We start from the raw sequence: 19,709 nt of genomic DNA, 5'->3' as shown, positions 1-19,709 counted from the left end.
ATTGGATTAGATTACAATATCGCACAAGTCACTTTTACTTTTTTTTTTTTTTTGGTGCACAGAAGTGTTATTAAAGCTTCATATTATTACAGCTGAAACACTGAAGTCATAAGAAATATTTTGACAATGTTTTTAGTTCCTTTTCTTTGATTTAATCTAAAATACATTAATTTGTGTTCTAAAGATGAACGAAGGTCTCAGGGGATTTAAACAAATTTTTTTTGGTTTACCTAACCGTTTAAATCCCTGTTTTTTTCTCTCTAAGGAGTCTGGATGAAGTCCAGCACACTCGAAGATCCCGTTCCCCAACCCGATACCACGACCGCAACCGTCTTCAAGAAAGAGACTACATAGACGACAGGTAAACCCAAAAGTCTGAAAGTGAACATCCAGAACGATCACTTCCATGTGTCTTCATTTGCTGGAGCGCTTTTGAATTGAGTTTGGAGACTTTGCCTTGCACTGCTTTCAGAAGGTTGGTTAAAGACAAACCACATGTGTCTGAGTGATTGATTGTAAAAGGATTGAAGGGTTTGTATTTACAGAAATGATCTAACAGAAAGACTTGTCTTGTGTTGTGTCTTGTTCTAGCTTTGAAGATTGTTACCCTTCCTTTTCTAACTCTCATCGTTGCCCATTTTTTTCATTTTGGTTTGCTTGTTTATTAGTCTGTTTTGTTTATGTTCCTGTGTCATCCATCTATGGTAATTGCAGTGAGGTCATCTTGATACACAGATCAATGCGGGGTAGAAGCGCAGAGTGTCTGCACACCCAAAGGTAAAGAAACGGACAGGACTGAACCAGCAATATGTGAATTATAGTATTGTTGTATTCAAATTACTGCGTAAATCAATATTACTATCTTGCTATCACGAGCACTATCATTTTCATTTTGAAAAGACTCCTCGTATCTGCTCCGTTCGCCTAGCCTGAAGTTTATTCCATTTAATTAAAACAGCAGTAAGTGTTTATGCCAGTTTCTCTCCCTTGAACGCTTCTTGTCAGGCTGTTTCGCTTCTCAGATCTAATATTTCAGAGCGGATCGTTGACAGGGAACATTACAAGTGGAACTTTCCGCTTGCTTTTGGCGTACAGCCTAAAAGACGAAAAGCCGTTTGCTTTCTCAAAATAACAATCACGTTCTGCTCAGGTGTTATTTTGACATGTTTATTTTTATTCCGTTGGTCACTGACCTCGATTAAGTCACTAGCACACTTGACAGATGATGTAGAATGAGGGAGTTGTTGCATGTTTGCATGAGTGACCTTTGTTCTCTTGCTGTTTGAGTGAACTAACAACAGCTGTGATTTTGATGCATCTTTTGTTTCCCTTTTGCATGCTTGCATGTTAATGTTATGTTGCCAGGAGTTCATCTAAGTACAGTAGCACTCTGCCTCCCAAGATGCCTTTATTAGTTAATGGAATTCATAAGGATATTTACAGGTAAGGCAGCCATAAATGATCACTCAGGCCATGGCATCCTTTCTGAATAATGAGTATTTTATAGCTTAAACTCACTCATATTTATTTATGGGTTAGCTTAAGTCATCTACAGTTTCCTGGTGTATTTATTATTGTTAAAATCTGATGAAGTACTTTTTTCAACACAGGCTCATTGTGAAAACATACCCCTGTATACATTTCTGGAGAGCATGAATTATGTAGCCAGAGCTGCATTTCATCTTTAAAGCAAACGTTTAGGGTGTAAGTAACAGGGTGAAAACATGGTAACATCTGAAAATGTGGTAAAAATCAGGCAGCTGCAAGGACTTTTCTTTTTTTGTATTGATTTTAAAAACACTGTCGGTTGGGTTTAATGATGGCTGTGGGTGGATCAATCGGTGTTTTTGAAAACACTTTCGTAGGCAGGATCGGGAGGTCAGTCAGACAGTTAGTGCGTCAGTCAGTCGGCAGCGGCCTCTGGTGAATTTATGCGAGAACAGCAGGTGTGAATGCCACTCACAAGAGAAATTTAAGATCTGAAAAAGCGTACACAGCGGCTTCTGGTGGATTCGCGAAAACAAAAACTGCAAAAAAAAAAAAAATGTACCTCCTGGACCTATTTCATGATCTCCAGAAATGTATATACAAGTATTTATCGGTAATAAGCCTGTTTTTTTATTCTAATTCATTCATTTATATATTTAGAGTTCATATATTTTAAGTAGAAAATATTCTTTAGAAAGTTTTTAAAAATGTAAATATTATTAAAAATAAAAATAAACTCCATTCCATTGAAAACATTTTAACTAACGTCGCTTTCATAATTCTGTTACATTTTACATTTACATTTTACCAATGCTAAAAAACCTCCTCTTACTAATCACAGTCTTATTTTCTGTACAAACCTGTAAAAGAAATAAATACAAAAAATAAATAAAATACATAATTAAAAAAATAATGCTTTAGAGAACTAGACTCTTTCTAAACGTAAAGTACTATTTAATATTTAATTTAAAGTAAATATGTTTTGAATGGGCTGAGTTGCAGTCAATTTACTATAGTTCATTCACAGTTTTTTTTTACAAAGGTGAAAAAGTAAATCAAAGTTTTAAAAATAACTTTTTTCGAGTAAGGGTAGATCAGTGCACAGTTTATTTTAATTTATCAAAACTTCCTGTCAGTAAATTCAGCACTTTTAGTTGTTTCCAAAAGTGATTAATTATGACATAACATATAAAGATGTATTCAGTTATGACAAAAACAAAACTATAGTGCAACTACCTGAACTTAATATTAATTTAAAGTTGTATACATTTCTATTTTATTGCAGTTGACATGTACACACAGTTTTGACTATTTTAAAGAACATTTGTTTTCAACACTGTTATATCTTATACACATAAAGAGGTATTGGATGTTGAAATAAAGACACTGTTGCTTGTTAAGATGGTAGTTAAATGTGAGTGTCGTGTTCTGGTTTCTGTGGATGTTGAAAGTAGCATCATCAATTTTAAAATACAGTATTTTTTCAAAGTGTTAAATGGTAAATCACTGATACCTATAAACATCTCATGCCGTGTCCTAACCAGGAACGATGGGACATCTTGCCAGCAACAAGTAATATGTCTGTTCAAACCAAGTAGGTCCATAACTCTAAAAGCCTTCCCATTGGAACCCAGTGGTTGAAACATAGCAGTAAAACTTTGAACGGGCCTTATTTTTGCTGTAACCCACAGAAAAGTTGGTCATTTCATTGCTTTTTATGACACTTTTTTTTGTCCTTTAGTGTGTTCAATTTGATTGCACTTTATTTAATGGTGTCTTTGTTACAATACTTAAGTATTTTCTGAGTGAGCTGAATAAGCTGATTTGTGTGAGGGTTATTGTTTAAGGTTAGTTACATGTGATTATGCATAATTTATTATTGCTGTAGAAGTTGATGGAACGTGTGTAACAAGGGCCTCATAAAGTCAAGTGTTAAAGTACTTTTTATTTTTCTGTTAGTTATGAAAGCTTTCATTTGCATTTGTTTGACTTTTGTTTTGTGTTCAGCTCAACACTTCCTGCATGCCTTAAGTCAAAGTCACGGCTGTCAGTAGTCACTGCCACTCATCGTACAGTTACACGTCGAGTTCTTAGGTTCACAGACACGATCTGCATTAGGTAAGAGGTGGAACACGTCAACTTTAAACCCAAAATCAAACATCCAACAGTTCTCAAGAGCCAGCAGCTCCTCATTCAGAACGTTAGCAGAATATCCAATCATTCTCTTACTCGACCACACTTTTGCATCTGTCTTGACTTGATCCCATTAAAGGGTTAGTTTGCACTGAAATGAAAATTCTGTCATCATTTACTCACCATCATGTTATGCCAATACCATAAGTATACACTTATACACATCAAAAATGATTACTTGGATTGACTTTTTTTTAAAGCTAAGTTGTTGTTAACAGTTTATTTGGGCTGAATTTAAGCAAACAAATAAGGTTAACCCTTACTTAATTTAACCCTTTTGAACTGTTCAAATTTACTACCCTTTCGTTATATCTGAGATGAAAAAATCCACTGAGTTAAACTGCTGTTAAAATGAATCAGATAATTTTTTTTTCAAATGTTTTTGCATAAATCTGTTAATCAACCTCAGTCCTGATCAAAACTACTAAATTGTTCAGAAAATTACAGGATTGTAACTCTTTAATTGTCAAGTTCTCAAATGATGTCACTGATTTGGTGAAAAAAAACACACAAAATTATGTATTTTCTATTTAAAATGTAATTGTGGATGGCATGCATCAAAACTGCATCAAAGCCAATGCTGTTACTAATCGTTCACATGTCCAAGACTTTGATTAAAGATTAAAAATAAAATCCAGTCCACAATTACTTTTTATATTGAAAATATGTCATTTTGTATGTTTTTTTCACCAAATCAGTGACATCATTTATGAATTTGGCAATTTAAGAGTTAAAATCCTGTAGTTTTCAAAGTAATTTAGCAATTTTGTTCAACATTGAAGTTTTCACAGATTTATGCAAATGTTTTTTTTTTTTTTTTTTTTTTTTATCTGATGCATTTTTCCAGCAGTTTAATTCAGTGGATGTTTTCATCCCTATTATAATAAAAATGTTTGCTCAGAGTGTATTGTTGAGTTAAAATATATATATATATATAAATATTCAAAGCATTTTCTCAAAATATGTGTCAAAATTAGTTGTCCCCAAAAATCATTCTGCTAGCTGAAAAACAGAAAATGTTATGGCCAAATTAAGATTCAGAATTCCCCCGGAGTGGATGAAAACGTTAACATCACTACACAAGGGTTAATTTGTTTGTTTGAATTCAACCCATATAAATAGTTAGCAAACATTTAGCAGAAATTTTTTTTCTGTAATTAGTTCATCTTCAGAACACATTTACAGATTTATTTTGTGTGTGAAAGAGAATTATGTCGCTGCATTGAAAGTCTATTCACTCAAAACGTTTATAAAGAGGTCAAAAATTGCATGACTAGAAATATGATAACCTTATATGACGAACATATTCGTTTTAGCATTTATTGATAAAGAAATTGATTGAAACTGGAATCTAAAGCATGCTTGTTTGATGTATGAGAGCCAATGAGGTACATACTCGTATTTCATGTGACATGTTTGAATTTCTGGAAGAACCAATATGGCTTTTTTGTGCATATGGTTATGGTTCATCTAAGAAAAGCTTAATTTAATATTTTAATTTATCTTTATTTCTATTGCACGTTTACAATGTGTTTACTATGTTAATCTTTGTCAGAACAGTTTAACATAGATAGAGAAAAGAGACAACATTTTAGATATATTCAGGAACCTTCTCACATATCAGGCAGACAGTAGAGTGGTAGAATGCTGGTGTAGTTCTAGTCACAGGAAATCAGTTCAGTTTAATAAAATTGTACCTGTTGTTCATCATATAAAATGAATTTATCTCTCTGTTTTTTATCATAAAAAATCAGATTTTTGGTGAATTGGCTTTCAATGGAGAGACAGAAATATATTTGCTAAATATTTTCAATTGTGTTCTGAATATTAATATTTCTGTGTTTGGAGGATGAGTAAACAATAGCAAAATTTTCATTTCAGAATGAACTATCCCTATTTGTCTTACAGGTTTACATTTCATTTGATTTCAGACCTAATGTTTTTGTTCTTTGTCATTTTCCTATCCTCTTTTTTCCCCTTCTCCTTTCTCCATTGGATGGCATGTTGTGACCCTAGTGATCTGCAGCCCTCTCTTGACAGGGTTAGAAGTGCTAGTACCAACTGTCTGAGACCAGATTCTAATTCCAATTCACCTGATCGAGAAAGGTACTCTCTTTGAATGGCCATATTCTAATTTTGCTGAACTTGCCAGTAATATCATTTAAAAATGTTGAAGGAAACTCTTAGACTACCTATTTGTGGTGACATTTGAACGCTACAATCTCTGGGTCTCCTTCACTAATGTACACACACACACACACACACACACACACACACACACACACACACACACACACACAGCATATTAAACGTGTGTGAATTTAGAAATCTAAAATACATAGGAAAGATTTTTCTGTTAAAATAAAGTATAAAATGTTGGAATTTTTAATTTAAAATATTGAAAACCCACTAGAATGAAGTTGTACAAATAGTTTTTTTTAAGTTTGTTTCAAATTTTCAACAAAAACAATTAGGAGAAAATAGCAGTTTTAACAGGTGACATGGCATGGATCATTGGATCATGTGTCAGTGATACTGTATTATAACACCTTTATCTTTGAATCTTGGTTTTAGATTAGAGATTTGGAGGAAAAGCGAATCAATATTAGCATTTCCTAGATGGATTAAAATAAGTAGACTGGAGAGAATCATCCATTTTTTATTAGCCTAAGATTGTATGAATGAATGTTCATTTGCAATCTTTCAAGAACATACAAATTTACATTAAACATAACACTCATAAAAACTTTTAAAAGTCAAAATCATAGGGATTTTGTTCCAGACAATGTATAAATAACATGTCAGTGCTAAATCTTTTTAACGATTTTTAAAGACTAAAGTTTGAAGAATGTTCCTTCTGTTCTTCTATTTAACACAAGATATTTTGAAGAATGTTGGTAACATTTTTATTATTTTTATTTTTTTGGAAATAAATAATGTCTGGTTACCATGTTTTACAATATCTTCTTTTGTAGTAACTAAAGATAGATTTTTTCAGGATTATGCGATAAATGTATTTTTTTTTTAATCGTCTTTAGTTTTTGTGTGGAAAGCCATTCAAACAATACTAGTTGATGCTAAAGCTGCTAGCACACACTCACTAATTTATAATCTATTTACCTTAGCTACCTGACAAAAGTCTTGACGCCGATCCCAGTTGTAAGAGCAACAAATAATAACTTGACTTCTAGTTGATCACTTGAAAAAGTGTGAGAAGATAGATTTTACAGTGAATAATCAGATGAACAGCATCGCAATCATCACAAATTCTGCAGAAGATTGTAACCCACATGGACCCAAGAATCTCACAGAAATCAGTCAAGTTAGATGAAGGAAAAATAATGGTTTTGGAGTTACATTCAGTATGGGGGCAAGTGAGAGATCTGCTGAGTAAATAGCAACATCAACAGCCTGGGGTATCTAGACATTTGCTGCCCATTACATTACAACCCACAGGAGAGGGCAAATTGTTCAGCAGGATAGCACTCCTTCTCATACTTCAGCCTTCACATCAAAGTTCCTGAAAGCAAAGAAGGTTAAGGGCCTCCAGGATTGGCCAACCCAGTCACCAGGCATGCACATTATTGAGCATGTGTGGGATAAGATGGAGGAGGAGGCATTGAAGATGAATCCAAAGAATCTTTATGAACTCTAAGAGTCCAGCACGAATGCCTTCTTGATAAACTCTGGTAGTCCTGCAAGAATGCTTTTTTTGCCATTCCAGATGACTTTATTAATAAGTTATTTGAGTCATTGCAGAGATGTCAGACAAGTCATACACAATATTAATTATTTTTCCACTGCTCCATGACTCCTTTATATTCTATACTGTACATTATTTCTGTTAAGTGACAAGACTTTTGTCTAAGCAAAGTCAGACCTTACTGTCCTAATTAAATAATTAAAAATCATGGCATGATCATATATTATTTTGGTAAAATAAGCAAATCTAGTGGTCTTTGCCTTTCATATAAGCCACTTCTAATACCAATTGATCAACTAGAAGTCAAGTTATTGTTCTTAAGACTTGGATAAGCGACAAGACTTTTGTCAGACTACTACTGTGCACAGTCGCAATCATTAGTGAATGAAACCCAGTATGTCTATGTCAATGTTAACCACTGTTGGCTACCCACTATGCACTGCTCTGTTAGCGTTCAGATGACTCTTTATGGTCTGACATCTCGATTTAGCCTCTTTAAAAGGTAGCGTTTATGCAAACCCAATAGCAGGACAAGTGTCAAAAAATGAGTCCCCTAAATCTGCACATCTTTTATGTTTAAGATGATCATTATAAAAGTCTCTATATTGACCTCCTGTGTTTCTTTGGGTGTTTGTGTATCACACACACATACACTCACTCACACAGGAGCACGCAGTCTCTGCCCCGTACCAGACCCATGAGCCCCAGGATCCTAATTCAGCATGCCTCCCCAGAAGACGACAGGTATCCCTCCTGTCCTCCTGTCTTGCTGCTAAACCCCTCCGCTCTTCTAACCTGTCCGTCCCGGTTCTGACATTGGACTAGATCGTAGTTTTGCTAACCCTCCAGCCTCCTGTAGCTTCTGACCTAGAGCTTGCTGTGACCTGATCATTTTAGCACTGTGTTTTGTAAATTCTTTCTTTCTTTCTCAGCTGTTCAGTAGTTTTCCAAGTGTGTTGACTTGTGGCTTTTGTGGTGTGGTGTGGTGTGGAGTGGTGTGTTCTGGTGTTTTTACTCTGGATTTCATCAGGTTGCATTTAGTTCTGATTCTGTAGACTATAAAGTGTTCCCTTGTTATCCCTTGACTACAGTTTTATGCTTTTATTTTTTTTTGGGGGGGGGGGGGGGGGGGGGGTATTTTGATACAGTCTCACACTTATGGTGTCTCTAAAAAGTATGTTAACACATAGAAATGTTTGAATTTTTTTACATTACATAAAGTATTATCAAGCCAAGTGATATTTATGTATTTTAAAGTGCACATTTCAGGAAAATTAATTCACACAATCCTAAAGTTCTCGCTTTAAAGGGGTGGTCTACTACCATATCATATTTTTAACTTTAGTTGATGTGTAATGTAGATGTGTGAACATAACATCTCTGAATGTAATACGCTTTTTAATACGCTGAATGTATTTGGCTTTTACAGAGTTAGCTAAGCAAAGCCTACAAAAGCCTGTAAATGAAGTGTGGGGACTGCAAAAAATATATCCAGTTTACTGAGATCACAAATGCTTTTGCATTCACCACACGCATACACCTAGCGGAGCAAAGGGGCGTGGCTAGAGGCGCTGTAATTTTATAGCAAAGAAAGCTAAAAAGCCGTCCAAACGCTGCTATTTCCACAAAGCTTGTTCTATTTCTGTATTTGGACTTCCAAAGGACACAACACAAAGAGAGAGGTGCTTACAGTTTAATCTTAATTATGTTCCAGAGAATTATAAAAAATATATAGCTAGCATTTGACAAAGGAGAACTTCCAGAAACTCCCAGTTAGTGCTGGATTCGGCTAAAAACTCTGCAAAGAAGGAGCAGCTCCAACCATAATAGACAAAACTGTGGATTGTGGATTTTTTTTTATTTGTTAAAACCGATCTATTACATGCATAGTGTCTAGCGTTAACGGTATGTTGTAGCAAGGACGTAAACAATGTAGCTACAAATTCATATTTATCCATCAAACCACTGTAAACAGCCAACAACAAAACAATCTTCACCAGCGCTGCAGTGTCTCTCTATCAGCTGCTTTCCCTGTGTTCTACATCTCAAATAACTAACTCACAAAAGATATGTGAGTGTTTCACATTACTTACATATGCTTATAACTTGTCAGATTAACACTTGTCAGATTTAATTTTGGAGAGCAGGCGTGAGGTTCAACTGTGTCCTCTGTCATTTTCTGTCTGATTCAGGCACAAACTGATACGGCTAACAACTACTCTGACTGACAGTGTTTACACAACGCAAAAGCACATGCTTGTAGGGGCGTGGCAATTCCTGGTGGAGCTGATCTGCGTATCACAGCATATCATGTTAGCTAACCAATCAGAGCCTCTTGAGGGCAAGCTTTCAAAGGAATGAGAAAATATGACAGTTGCTTTCTTGTTAGTTAAGTAGCAGTATATAGTTAAGGTTTATGGAAAAATAACCTGATTTTTTACAAATGAAGCATGAGCACACATTGCTTTGCATCTTATAAACACAACCAAGCCTCAAAATACACTCTGGACCTCCCCTTTAAATCTCCAATCAATATTTTAAAAGAAAAATATTTCACAGAAGGGTTAATGATTTTGACTTCATCTATAAATATTTTTTTGGAAGAAAATCATAATTGGCTTGGATGAAAAAATAATGGCCAGCACGTTTTATCAAATCATCCAAATATTCAGTTAGTACCAACACTGTAAAAAATTATATAAACAATTAGTCATGACAGCATATGCTTTTTGTTCATTGTAACTTATTAAACTAAGTTAATCTTGTTCTAACTTAATATTAGTTATTTAAAAAGCTATAAGTCAGTTTAACAAAATAAGTTCAGTGGACTTCAATAAGGGTCATTTGACTCATCATTTGACTCAAATGAAAGGCAACCAGGATATTTTTATAGTGCAGGTATGTATTTTAGTACTGTATATTATACAGTATATACAGTATTATGCAAATATAGTACTATTAACTTAACTTTAAATAGTTCATAATAAATTCATTCTGTGATATTCAAACATTTTAATTGTTTAATATATTTTGGGGCACTGTATTTTTTATTTATTGAAATGTTTACTTAAAACTGCAGGATATGAAAAGTCACATATGCCAAATGTGACCACTGACGCATAAGAGTCAAGTGTCTGTGTTCAGTAAAAATTTACCATATGTCTTGTGTACTGTATGTGTTTTAACATGTTATTGCTTTCTTTAGTACGTAGCCACTAAAGTAAAGTGGCGTGATTCAGCACTGTTTCATTAACATCATCCAGCCATATATACTGTATGTGTGTGTGTGTGTCTATGTGTTCATGCCACTCACATGTGTTTGCCCTGATCGTATGAATCAGCTGGGTTTTGGAGGCAATGTTCCCCGCTCAGGAGACACTGCACCACCTCAGTGCAAAGCCAGACCCACAGAGGTACAAACTCACGGGACGAAAAAAAAATACACCTCCATCTCCATCCATCCTGCCATTTTATTAGACAAAAGATTAATTTACTGTTCGTCCAGTCATGCATGAATCCACTCTTCATTCTTTTTATTTTCTGTCTCGCCTCCATCATCTCCATGTTGCAGGCAGTCAAGAGCTCTGGACAGGCCGAGCTGTCAGAAACTTGGCAGGAAAATGTCTGACAGCGAGCGGTAAGACTTATCAAATCATCTCATGTCACGTCACATTTGCATTGCTTGTTCATTGTGCTGTAAGTGCTATATACTGTCCCAGTGTTAGACAGGGTTTAGTACAGGAACTAATCACGCTTATTTCACACTGGATTAAAATAATTTTTTTATTCTTGAATTAGATTGGAGTATTTTTGACTGGGGGTACAAAGTTAAATATTAAGCATGTTTATGTAGAGATGGTTGAAAAGACTGAAAGGTGCAACAAAAACATCTGAAATGACAAAAATTACCTGTGGAAATATAGAAAATATGGAAAAAATAATGTTATTTTAAGTCCAAATAAATAATATATTGGGAAAGTATGATAGCCAGTATATTTTGAAACTGAAATTAAGAGGGTAGAAAACTTGAAAGATAAACAAAATAATTATATAAACATTTATTGTATACTCCCATTCATATACAACATAATTTATTAAATGTAAATTGTAAAAGCAACAATATAGAAAACAATTACATAAAATTGAGTGTAGAAAATCTTATTATTTTATAAGGTCTGTTTTAATAGAATAAAATTTAATTGTAACTATATTGTTTTTTTTGCATATATATATATATATGTATATATATATATATATATATATATATATATATATATGTGTGTGTGTGTATATATATATATATATATATTTTATATATATATATATATATATATATATATATATATATATATATATATATATATATATATATATATATATATATATATATACACATATATATAAACAGTGGCTCAGTGGTCAGCACTGTCACCTCACAGCAAGAAGATTGCTGTTTGCTGGACCAGTTGGCATTTCCATGAGGAGTTTGCATGTTCTACCTGTGTTTGTGTGGGTTTTATAGTATTTTGTTGGTATTTGAACTAAATTGGCTGTAGTGTATGAGAGTGTGTGGGAATGAGTGTGCATGGTTGTTTCCCAGTACTGGGTTGCGGCTGGAAGGGCATCTGCTGTGTAAAACATATGCTGGAATAGTTGGTGGTTTATACCACTGTGGCGACCTATGAAATAAATACTAAGAGGAAGAAACATGAATAAATGTTGGTATAGAGATATAGACTGACTCTTCTCCAATGACAAAAAACTGAAGGCCAGTAGATTTTTCCCCCAAATTGATTTAGTATAATGTACTGTGTTATGCTTTTGAATATATTTTAGGTGTTATGTGGATTGTTGATGGTTTTCACCCTCAAACATAAGTGTTTCTTCATACATTCACACTCTTTTATCTGTCTATTTATGTGGCTTTTCCACCTATTTATTATATGATTTGTCACTTTTTTGTATCTTATATGTTGCTATTATCACTGGCCGCAGCCTTCAGCCCACATCCATTCTAAAGGGCTCCCGCAGGAAGAGGGTCTTGCTGCCTCCATTGGGTAAGGTGACCCGAGAGGGACTCAACCTCAGGCTCACCCCAAATGGACAAGTGCTGACCTTAATCAAAGCCTTGTGACCAACCCACCAAACATCCACTCTAAACACCTTGTCATTGCTATAATCTCTGCTGATGTTTTGCTCTATCTTCTTAAATGTTTTAGTAGTTGCTGCTTTTGATACTGAAAATCCATCCATCCTTATCACCTACCCACAGCTATCGGTTTCTTCCCAAATCATCTTTCACAGTTTACTGCTATTTTTTTCATTGGTTTCACACCCTCCTCTCTTGTACTTGTTTGGCTTTCCTTTTGGCTCTTTGCAATGATACGTATCAAATGTGTTTAATAATATAACCGAATCATGCAGGAATTGTTTCGGTAAGGACATGACAAAATGAGTACGTCTTCATGCTGTTTATAATTTGGTTCAGACTGGATGACGACTGGTGACATTTGTACTGAATATAATTTTATGCTAAAAGTATCCTTGGTTGTTTTGTGTTTTTTCTTTTTTCTCTCTCCTCCATCAGGGTGCAACCACACTCCAGCCCCGCATTCTCATCATCAACAGCAGCAAATTCATCCGCACGCAAGGTCAGACAGCTTCCCCAAGTCCCCGCCAAAAGCAGCAGTGTAGAACAAGGTATAATTGTTGTGTGTTGACCTGTTTTGGTTGGATTTGAGTAGATATGCAACTTAAGATATTCTGATCTTAAAATTTGTTTATTACTTATGTATCAGCTCTTGCGTCAGAGGAGCGAACGCGGCAAATGAAAGTACGAACCTTTCGAACACCAGCTCCCTCCAGTACCAGCCAGGACCTGGAGAGGGCGCTCAAGAATAAACGAGAGGTAGGAGCACAACATTGAACATCATGTTTATATACACCAGGGGTGGCCAACCCTGAGCCATCTTCCTGCAGATTTCAGTTGCAAACCATATCAAACACACCTGAATGTAATTGTCACGTGGTGTTCAGGTCCTATTTAATTGGTTCAGGTGTGTTTGATATGGGTAGCAACTGAAATCTGCAGGAAGGTGGCTCTCCAGGAACAGGGTTGGCCATCCCTGATATACACTACCTGTTGTCAAACTTTTTGAAAGAATGCTTTTTATTGCTCACGTAATGGAAGCCAGATACTGTAGGTGGGTTTAGGCATGGGTAGTGGCCAATATGGGCGATCGTCCAGGGCAGCATCTTGCTAGGGGCAGCATGAAGCATCAAACCACCTCCCCCCCAAACCCCAACCAGCCCCCTCCCATACCCTACCCCCATCAAACTCCCCCACCCCCCGCTCCTCACTTTGTCTGCAAGACAGCCTAGGACCCCCATCCATCCCGAATTCTAAACCCCAGCCCCAAGCCGCTGATCAATTTCATCCGCCATCACCTACCGTTGTGCCCCACCTTCTCTCTTCTTTTTCGTGAGGGTGGTATGAACACTGTGTGGGCAGCATGGTCGTCATTTGCCTAGAGCGGCACTTCAGCTTGCTCCAGTACAGGGGGTGGGTATTAAGGGCATCCCAATAAATAATTTTGCCAATACATAAACTCATTATGTTTTCTTGTGAGATCAGGCTGGTCAGCTTCACTCCCCTCACCTCAAGGGGCACACTAGTTATTAGAACAAAAGTGTTCACAATTTTTTTGCCCATACGTAAAATAGTTATGCTTTGTCATGAGATCAGGCTGGTCAACCTCACTTCCCTGACCTTAAGATGCACACTTGTTATTAGAGCAGGAATGTCCAATCCTGCTCCTGTAGCACTAGCATCCTGTAGAATCTTTCTCCAACCAGCGAAATGCATAGGACTTAAACTGTGTAAGTGGTTTGATTACCTTTGTGTTAGAGGCTACTGTATTTAGCATCTTTGCTGGTGTGCTTGCCTTCCATGCCAGAAACCAACAACCTCTCAGGGGTAAGTAAATCTGGAGGGGTAAGATTGGTGCCGTTACCCGGACGAGAGGGGGGTTTAGTTGGGTTGAGTGTGATGGAGGCCAACTGGTTGGTGCTGACCTCTGGCATATTGCCCTCAAGAGGTGCACAAATGAGTAACTCTGGAGTCTGGATGCAGTCTTTAGTATCCTGGTTTGTGTACTGGCTCCCAAACACTGGTTCATAAGTGTGCAAGTACAACCAGTGAGGTTACATTGTTTCAATGAAACCTTTTGTAACTTTGCAATGGTCTTTGACTGTCATACAAAATCATACTCAACTAAAAGTACCATTACTTGCCTAAAAATGTACTGCAAGTAAAGTCTGTTGTAAATATTCCTCAAAGTATAAGTAAAATGTAGCTCTTTTAAAAGTACTCGAGTAGTGAGTGATGAAAGTTACACTGTAAATGGCTGATGCATCTGTGTAAACGTAACATTCTGTAGTCCATATATACAGAATACATTCATCATCTTCTCATCAGTGACATTCAGTCTAAACAGTCTCTTGGCCATTGCGGGTAACAATTTTGGACATATTCTTGGACACTTTTAATACTATCAAAAATTTGCTGCATGTCTTAAAGTATTTCAGTATGATGTGAATTACTATCTACGTATGATTTGATTGGACAGAAATCACAGGACTGATATTTTTAATCCGCATAGGCAGGAAAAAATAAAGTAGTGACTGTAGGTTGAAGGAAAGTAGTGGAGTAAAAGTGCAAATACTGCACTAAAAATGTACTCAAGGAAAAAGTAAAAGTACACATTTTGAAAACTAAGTAGTAATTACTTAATTACAGTTATTTGAGTATTTGTAATTTGTTACTTTACACCACTACACTTTTACTAACTAAATGCATTCTTGCTGCATAAAAATTATCACAGAAATGTGATTTTTTTTTACTCAAATCTAAAATGTTTACAAAGTTTCTGTGTAATTTATTCCATTAGCTTTATAAGGAGCAGCGAAGGAGTTGTGACAATGTGTCCCATAAGTCCTCAGACAGTGATGTCAGTGACGTGTCAGCCATCTCTCGTGCCAGCAGTGCCTCGCGGATCAGTAGCACCAGCTACATGTCCATTCAATCAGAACGACCCAGGGGTCGCTTTAGGTGAGATGCACGCTACAGCTATTATTACACAGGACTGTTGTACTGTATATAGTAACATTTTTATATTCTTTGACACCTTTTTAATGATGATGCTATTTATTTCTGCTTTATTTTTGGGCGTTATTTTATAAGAGGTTAAAAAAATCTGTTCAGTTATAGCTGCAAATAATCTGCAGAGAAAACTTGTATTTTAAATTGCACTATTTCACAACTTATCAGTTTTTATGATATTGTTCAATAACTAAATGTAGTGTTGGTGACTTTCAGACTTTAGCCTTGTAAATCAAACTCTTTAATATGAAAACAGCAATGAGAAAAATCCTGTTTTCAATTATGTATCCTTTTTAGCTGTTCTCGCAGCAGTCTTTTCCATGATGTGTCATCCTCCGACTTTTATGATTTTCTGTAAACTGCCTTTGCTGTGTTTTTCCTTCCTACACCAGCCGTCATATTCGTCCATCCAGCCGCAGCATGCTGAAGAGTACGAGTGTCAGTGGGGAAATCTATACTCTGGAGCGTACGGATGGCAGCCAGTCAGATACTGCTCTGGGAACACTGGGATCAGAAGGGAAGAAGCGCAGATCCAGCCTTAGCGCACGAGTAGTCGCCATCGTGGGCATCCCCTCCCGCCGCAGCAGAAGCACCTCTCAGCTCAGCCAGACAGGTCAGAGACTTCCAGATTTGACAGAAAACACTAAACACCAAAGATGCTTAAATATTTTATGCATTTTATTACAAAGCACTGAACAACAATAAAATAGAACCATGAAATATATTTAGTATGATAAAACAGTGATTAGTATGAATTAGTATGGTAAAACTGGACTTTATTGTGGCATAATAACAGCTCCTCTTTTGAACCGTATCACGCTCGTCTATCATCAACAATTGCTTCAGTGGTCTTGTTTAATAATCTTCAACAACTTTTAGCCCTACTCCGCTTGGAACTATCATGATAAAAAAATTTAATTCTTTAGCTCATCTATAAACTTGATGAATCTCAAAGGATGTAATGAAGATGACAACTCCCACCATTCCATACTAAGTTACAGCATCATCAAAAATACACCTTTGTTTAGTATGAAAATGTTCCTTCTAGTGGCAAACATTACATTCTTTAAAGGGATAATTCACCCAACTATGAAAATGACCTTCTTTATTTGTCCTCATGTGATTTTAAACGTTAATGAGTTTCTTTATTAAGCACAAAAGAAGACACTGAAAAATGCTGGTTGCTAAAACTCACTGACTTCAATTAGGGCTGCATAATATATCGTTCAAGCATCGATATTGTAATGTGATCATTCGCAGTAGTCACATTGCAAGTTTATACAATGTTGAGTATGAATTATAACTGATCATTCCGCAAGTGTATTTTGAGGCATGTAACTGTGTGTGGGTTTTAAAGCATTCAGGCCTAAGGAAATGTATAGTTTGTAACTTAATAACGATTCATTTTATGGAATTGTTTATAAAACGAAGACTATTTGGTATCATTTTACATTTGATTTATCAATTACTGTATACCTGAATACATTTCGACTCTTTAGAAAACAATAAAACGTTGTATAGTAGCATTTTCTTTCTTTATTGAATCTATCTATTGCTTATTGCAATAAGCAATATTATACTGCAATATTATAATATCTGTAGAGCTGCACATCGATAGTCTGCTCTTCAGTGTTTGGACTATCAGTAGTGATTATTAAACTGAACTGAACTTAAACTCTGAAAACTGAACTACACTGTTTCAATTTACTATGATCTTCTATATGAAGCTGCTTTGACACAATATACATTTTAAAAGTTGAATTGAATTGAATTATTATACAAATATTGTGCGCAATAATATAAATATTATGCTTATTATACAAGACTTATTGTGCTCAAGTGCCATTCCAATAAACTTTAATTATATTTTATGCACTCCCCTACATAATCTTTGCAATCAATCTAAAATTATAGATTCCTTACAAACATTTATTCAACTCATCTAATGAAATTCTATTCATATCTCAATATTTATTGCAGAATAAAAAACTATTGCAATGTGTATTTTTTAAAGTACTATGCAGCCCTAACTTTAATAGTAGTAAAAAAATATCATGAATTGGGGCCAGCTACCAACATTTTTCGAAATATCTTCTTTTGTGTTCAACGGAAGAAAGAATCTTAAATAGGTGAAATAATGACAGTTTTAATTTTGTATAAACTATCTCTTTAACAAAGACTTTAAAAATTCTGATCCCTTTGAAAATACTCCTGGAACCAGTGCTGCTGATAAAACCAGGACACTAATGCTCCCTATTTCAAATATTTACATTCTGAGTAGGTACTAGATTTGAATTTGAATATACTTTGGGCTTGTAAAAAGGTTTTGCTTCACAATTCACACTCACAGATATTTGACAGATTAGAATATGTGTATTTGGCGTGCTGTCCGAGGGAGGGGCTCTGAGCTCAGAAAGACAGCCTAGTTTGTGTTATTCCCCTTATTAGGATAGAGAGATAGAGGTCTAAGCACAGTGTTTAGCCCAGCTCTAGAGCGTTCCACCCTCAGATTTATGTAGGTATCAGGATTAATAGTGTGGAGTTGGGGTGGTGGAGGGATGCTAAAGTCGAGAGGTATGATGTGTTTGACTATTTATAGGGGTTTGTTCTTAAGCTGATTGTATAATAGATAATGAATTAGCCTCATCAAAACTGATTATGCTTCCCCTGAAATTTCATCACCTTAGAATTATAAGGCTCTATCTGACATTTTTGTCAAAATTAAGTTATTGACATTCTTATTAAATTATAACTTATTTACATTATGGGATGTTTTTTATAAGTTGTTTACATTTTACGATTTCTTTATTGTCTGCTATGGAATGCGAAATCTTTGAATCTCAATATCCCAAAATTATTCAGAAGGCAGATAGAACCTTAGAATTCCAAGGTGACGATTTGTTTACAAAACATCACATACAGTAGTATGAATATTGGTTAGAATGAATGACATTCAGACATACTACTTTGGCTATGTTATTATCATGTGACCTACTTACAGTATGTTGCTCTACTGCTCTTAATAAATTCTCTCCCATAGCCTCATGGGATATTAAAGTGTCCATCAGATGCATACATCAGAATCTTGCTTGTTTTAACAGTCTACGTTGTAGGGAAGTATTGCATTTTGACCTTAGTGGCAGGTTGCTTTAAAGAAAAATGGCTCATATCTTGGACAGACACAAATCGTGAGCATCATTTATAACGATAAGTCGAATTATTCTTTACAGAATGTACTACAGTTACTGAATTGTTCATACAAACAATTTATAAACCAATATCATGCAAAACAAAATTATTCTTAAATGCAAACTACATCTTACATTGAAGTGCATTATATACAAGTGGATCAACTAAATCTATGGTGCTTGATGTAATGTACTTTTGTGCATTTAATATTAATGCATATAGAACATCATTCTATATTGATCTGTTCATTTTAATCAAAGACAGTAGGATTCGATTACTGGTTTGAGTCCAAAAACATGTAAATGTGCCCATGCTCTTCACTTGGCATTAAATGGTTTCTATTAATAAATCCTGATTTAATCATATTCAGTTTTACATTTAGTCTATATTATAGGGAAGAATAACATTTTGACTGTAGTGGCAGATTGCTTTGAATACACATCTTGGATAGACACATAGATAGTGAGGATCATTTATAACCATAAGTCAAATTATCCTTTACAGAATGTACGGCAGTTTTCTGAATTGTTCCTAACACTTTATAAACCAATACCATGCACAACAAAAATATTCTTAAATGTAAACTGCATCTTACGAATAAGTGCATTGTATACAAGGATGGGCAAAGATACTGTACGATACTGTATGTATTTCAAAATAAAATACATAAAAATAAACTACAAAATACAGCAGCCACAACATGTATCAAAATAAAATAGGGTATTTTTGTATTTTAAAATTGCTACAAAACACTTTTAAAAAAAGAGCATGACATCAATCTCTCTACCATTAAAATGACTCTTCAATACTCAATGTAAAAACATGATTTCTGAAAACTTCCTGAAACTCTTCATAAATCCTACTCCTTCTGTATAACCTGTCAGTTTTTAGGAGCTTAATAAATATGTGTTTTAAATGTTGTTTCAGTCTGACATCTTTAGGCATACATCTTTCCTCTTCATTTACTATACATTG

At 35.1% G+C, this 19,709-nt stretch overlaps 1 protein-coding gene across 50 annotated transcripts in view; it reads left to right on the top strand.

The window, feature by feature from the left end:
• rims1a (regulating synaptic membrane exocytosis 1a) overlaps positions 1-19,709 on the top strand; it is a 132,226-nt gene that overhangs the window by 97,730 nt on the left and 14,787 nt on the right. For 7 of the 50 annotated variants that reach the window (XM_087279410.1, XM_087279407.1, XM_087279409.1 and 4 more), the window contains 12 exons: positions 266-361; positions 715-777; positions 1,366-1,443; positions 3,496-3,606; positions 5,698-5,787; positions 8,051-8,128; positions 10,726-10,797; positions 10,956-11,021; positions 12,972-13,084; positions 13,183-13,292; positions 15,334-15,494; positions 15,938-16,158. In XM_087279410.1, coding sequence (XP_087135536.1) covers positions 266-361; positions 715-777; positions 1,366-1,443; positions 3,496-3,606; positions 5,698-5,787; positions 8,051-8,128; positions 10,726-10,797; positions 10,956-11,021; positions 12,972-13,084; positions 13,183-13,292; positions 15,334-15,494; positions 15,938-16,158 — 1,259 coding nt within the window. Of the gene's footprint in view, positions 1-265; positions 362-714; positions 778-1,365; positions 1,444-3,495; positions 3,607-5,697; positions 5,788-8,050; positions 8,129-10,725; positions 10,798-10,955; positions 11,022-12,379; positions 12,442-12,971; positions 13,085-13,182; positions 13,293-15,333; positions 15,495-15,937; positions 16,159-19,709 lie in introns of all 50 variants that reach the window. The other 43 variants (XM_087279413.1, XM_087279412.1, XM_087279408.1 and 40 more) reach the window with 18 other exon arrangements.

This window comes from Danio rerio, chromosome 13 (genome assembly GCF_052040795.2).
Source record: "Danio rerio strain M-AB ecotype USA chromosome 13, GRCz13ab, whole genome shotgun sequence".
Lineage (NCBI taxonomy): Eukaryota > Metazoa > Chordata > Actinopteri > Cypriniformes > Danionidae > Danio > Danio rerio.
Note: the sequence above shows the minus strand (reverse complement) of the source record. Positions and strands in the feature narration are given on the sequence as shown.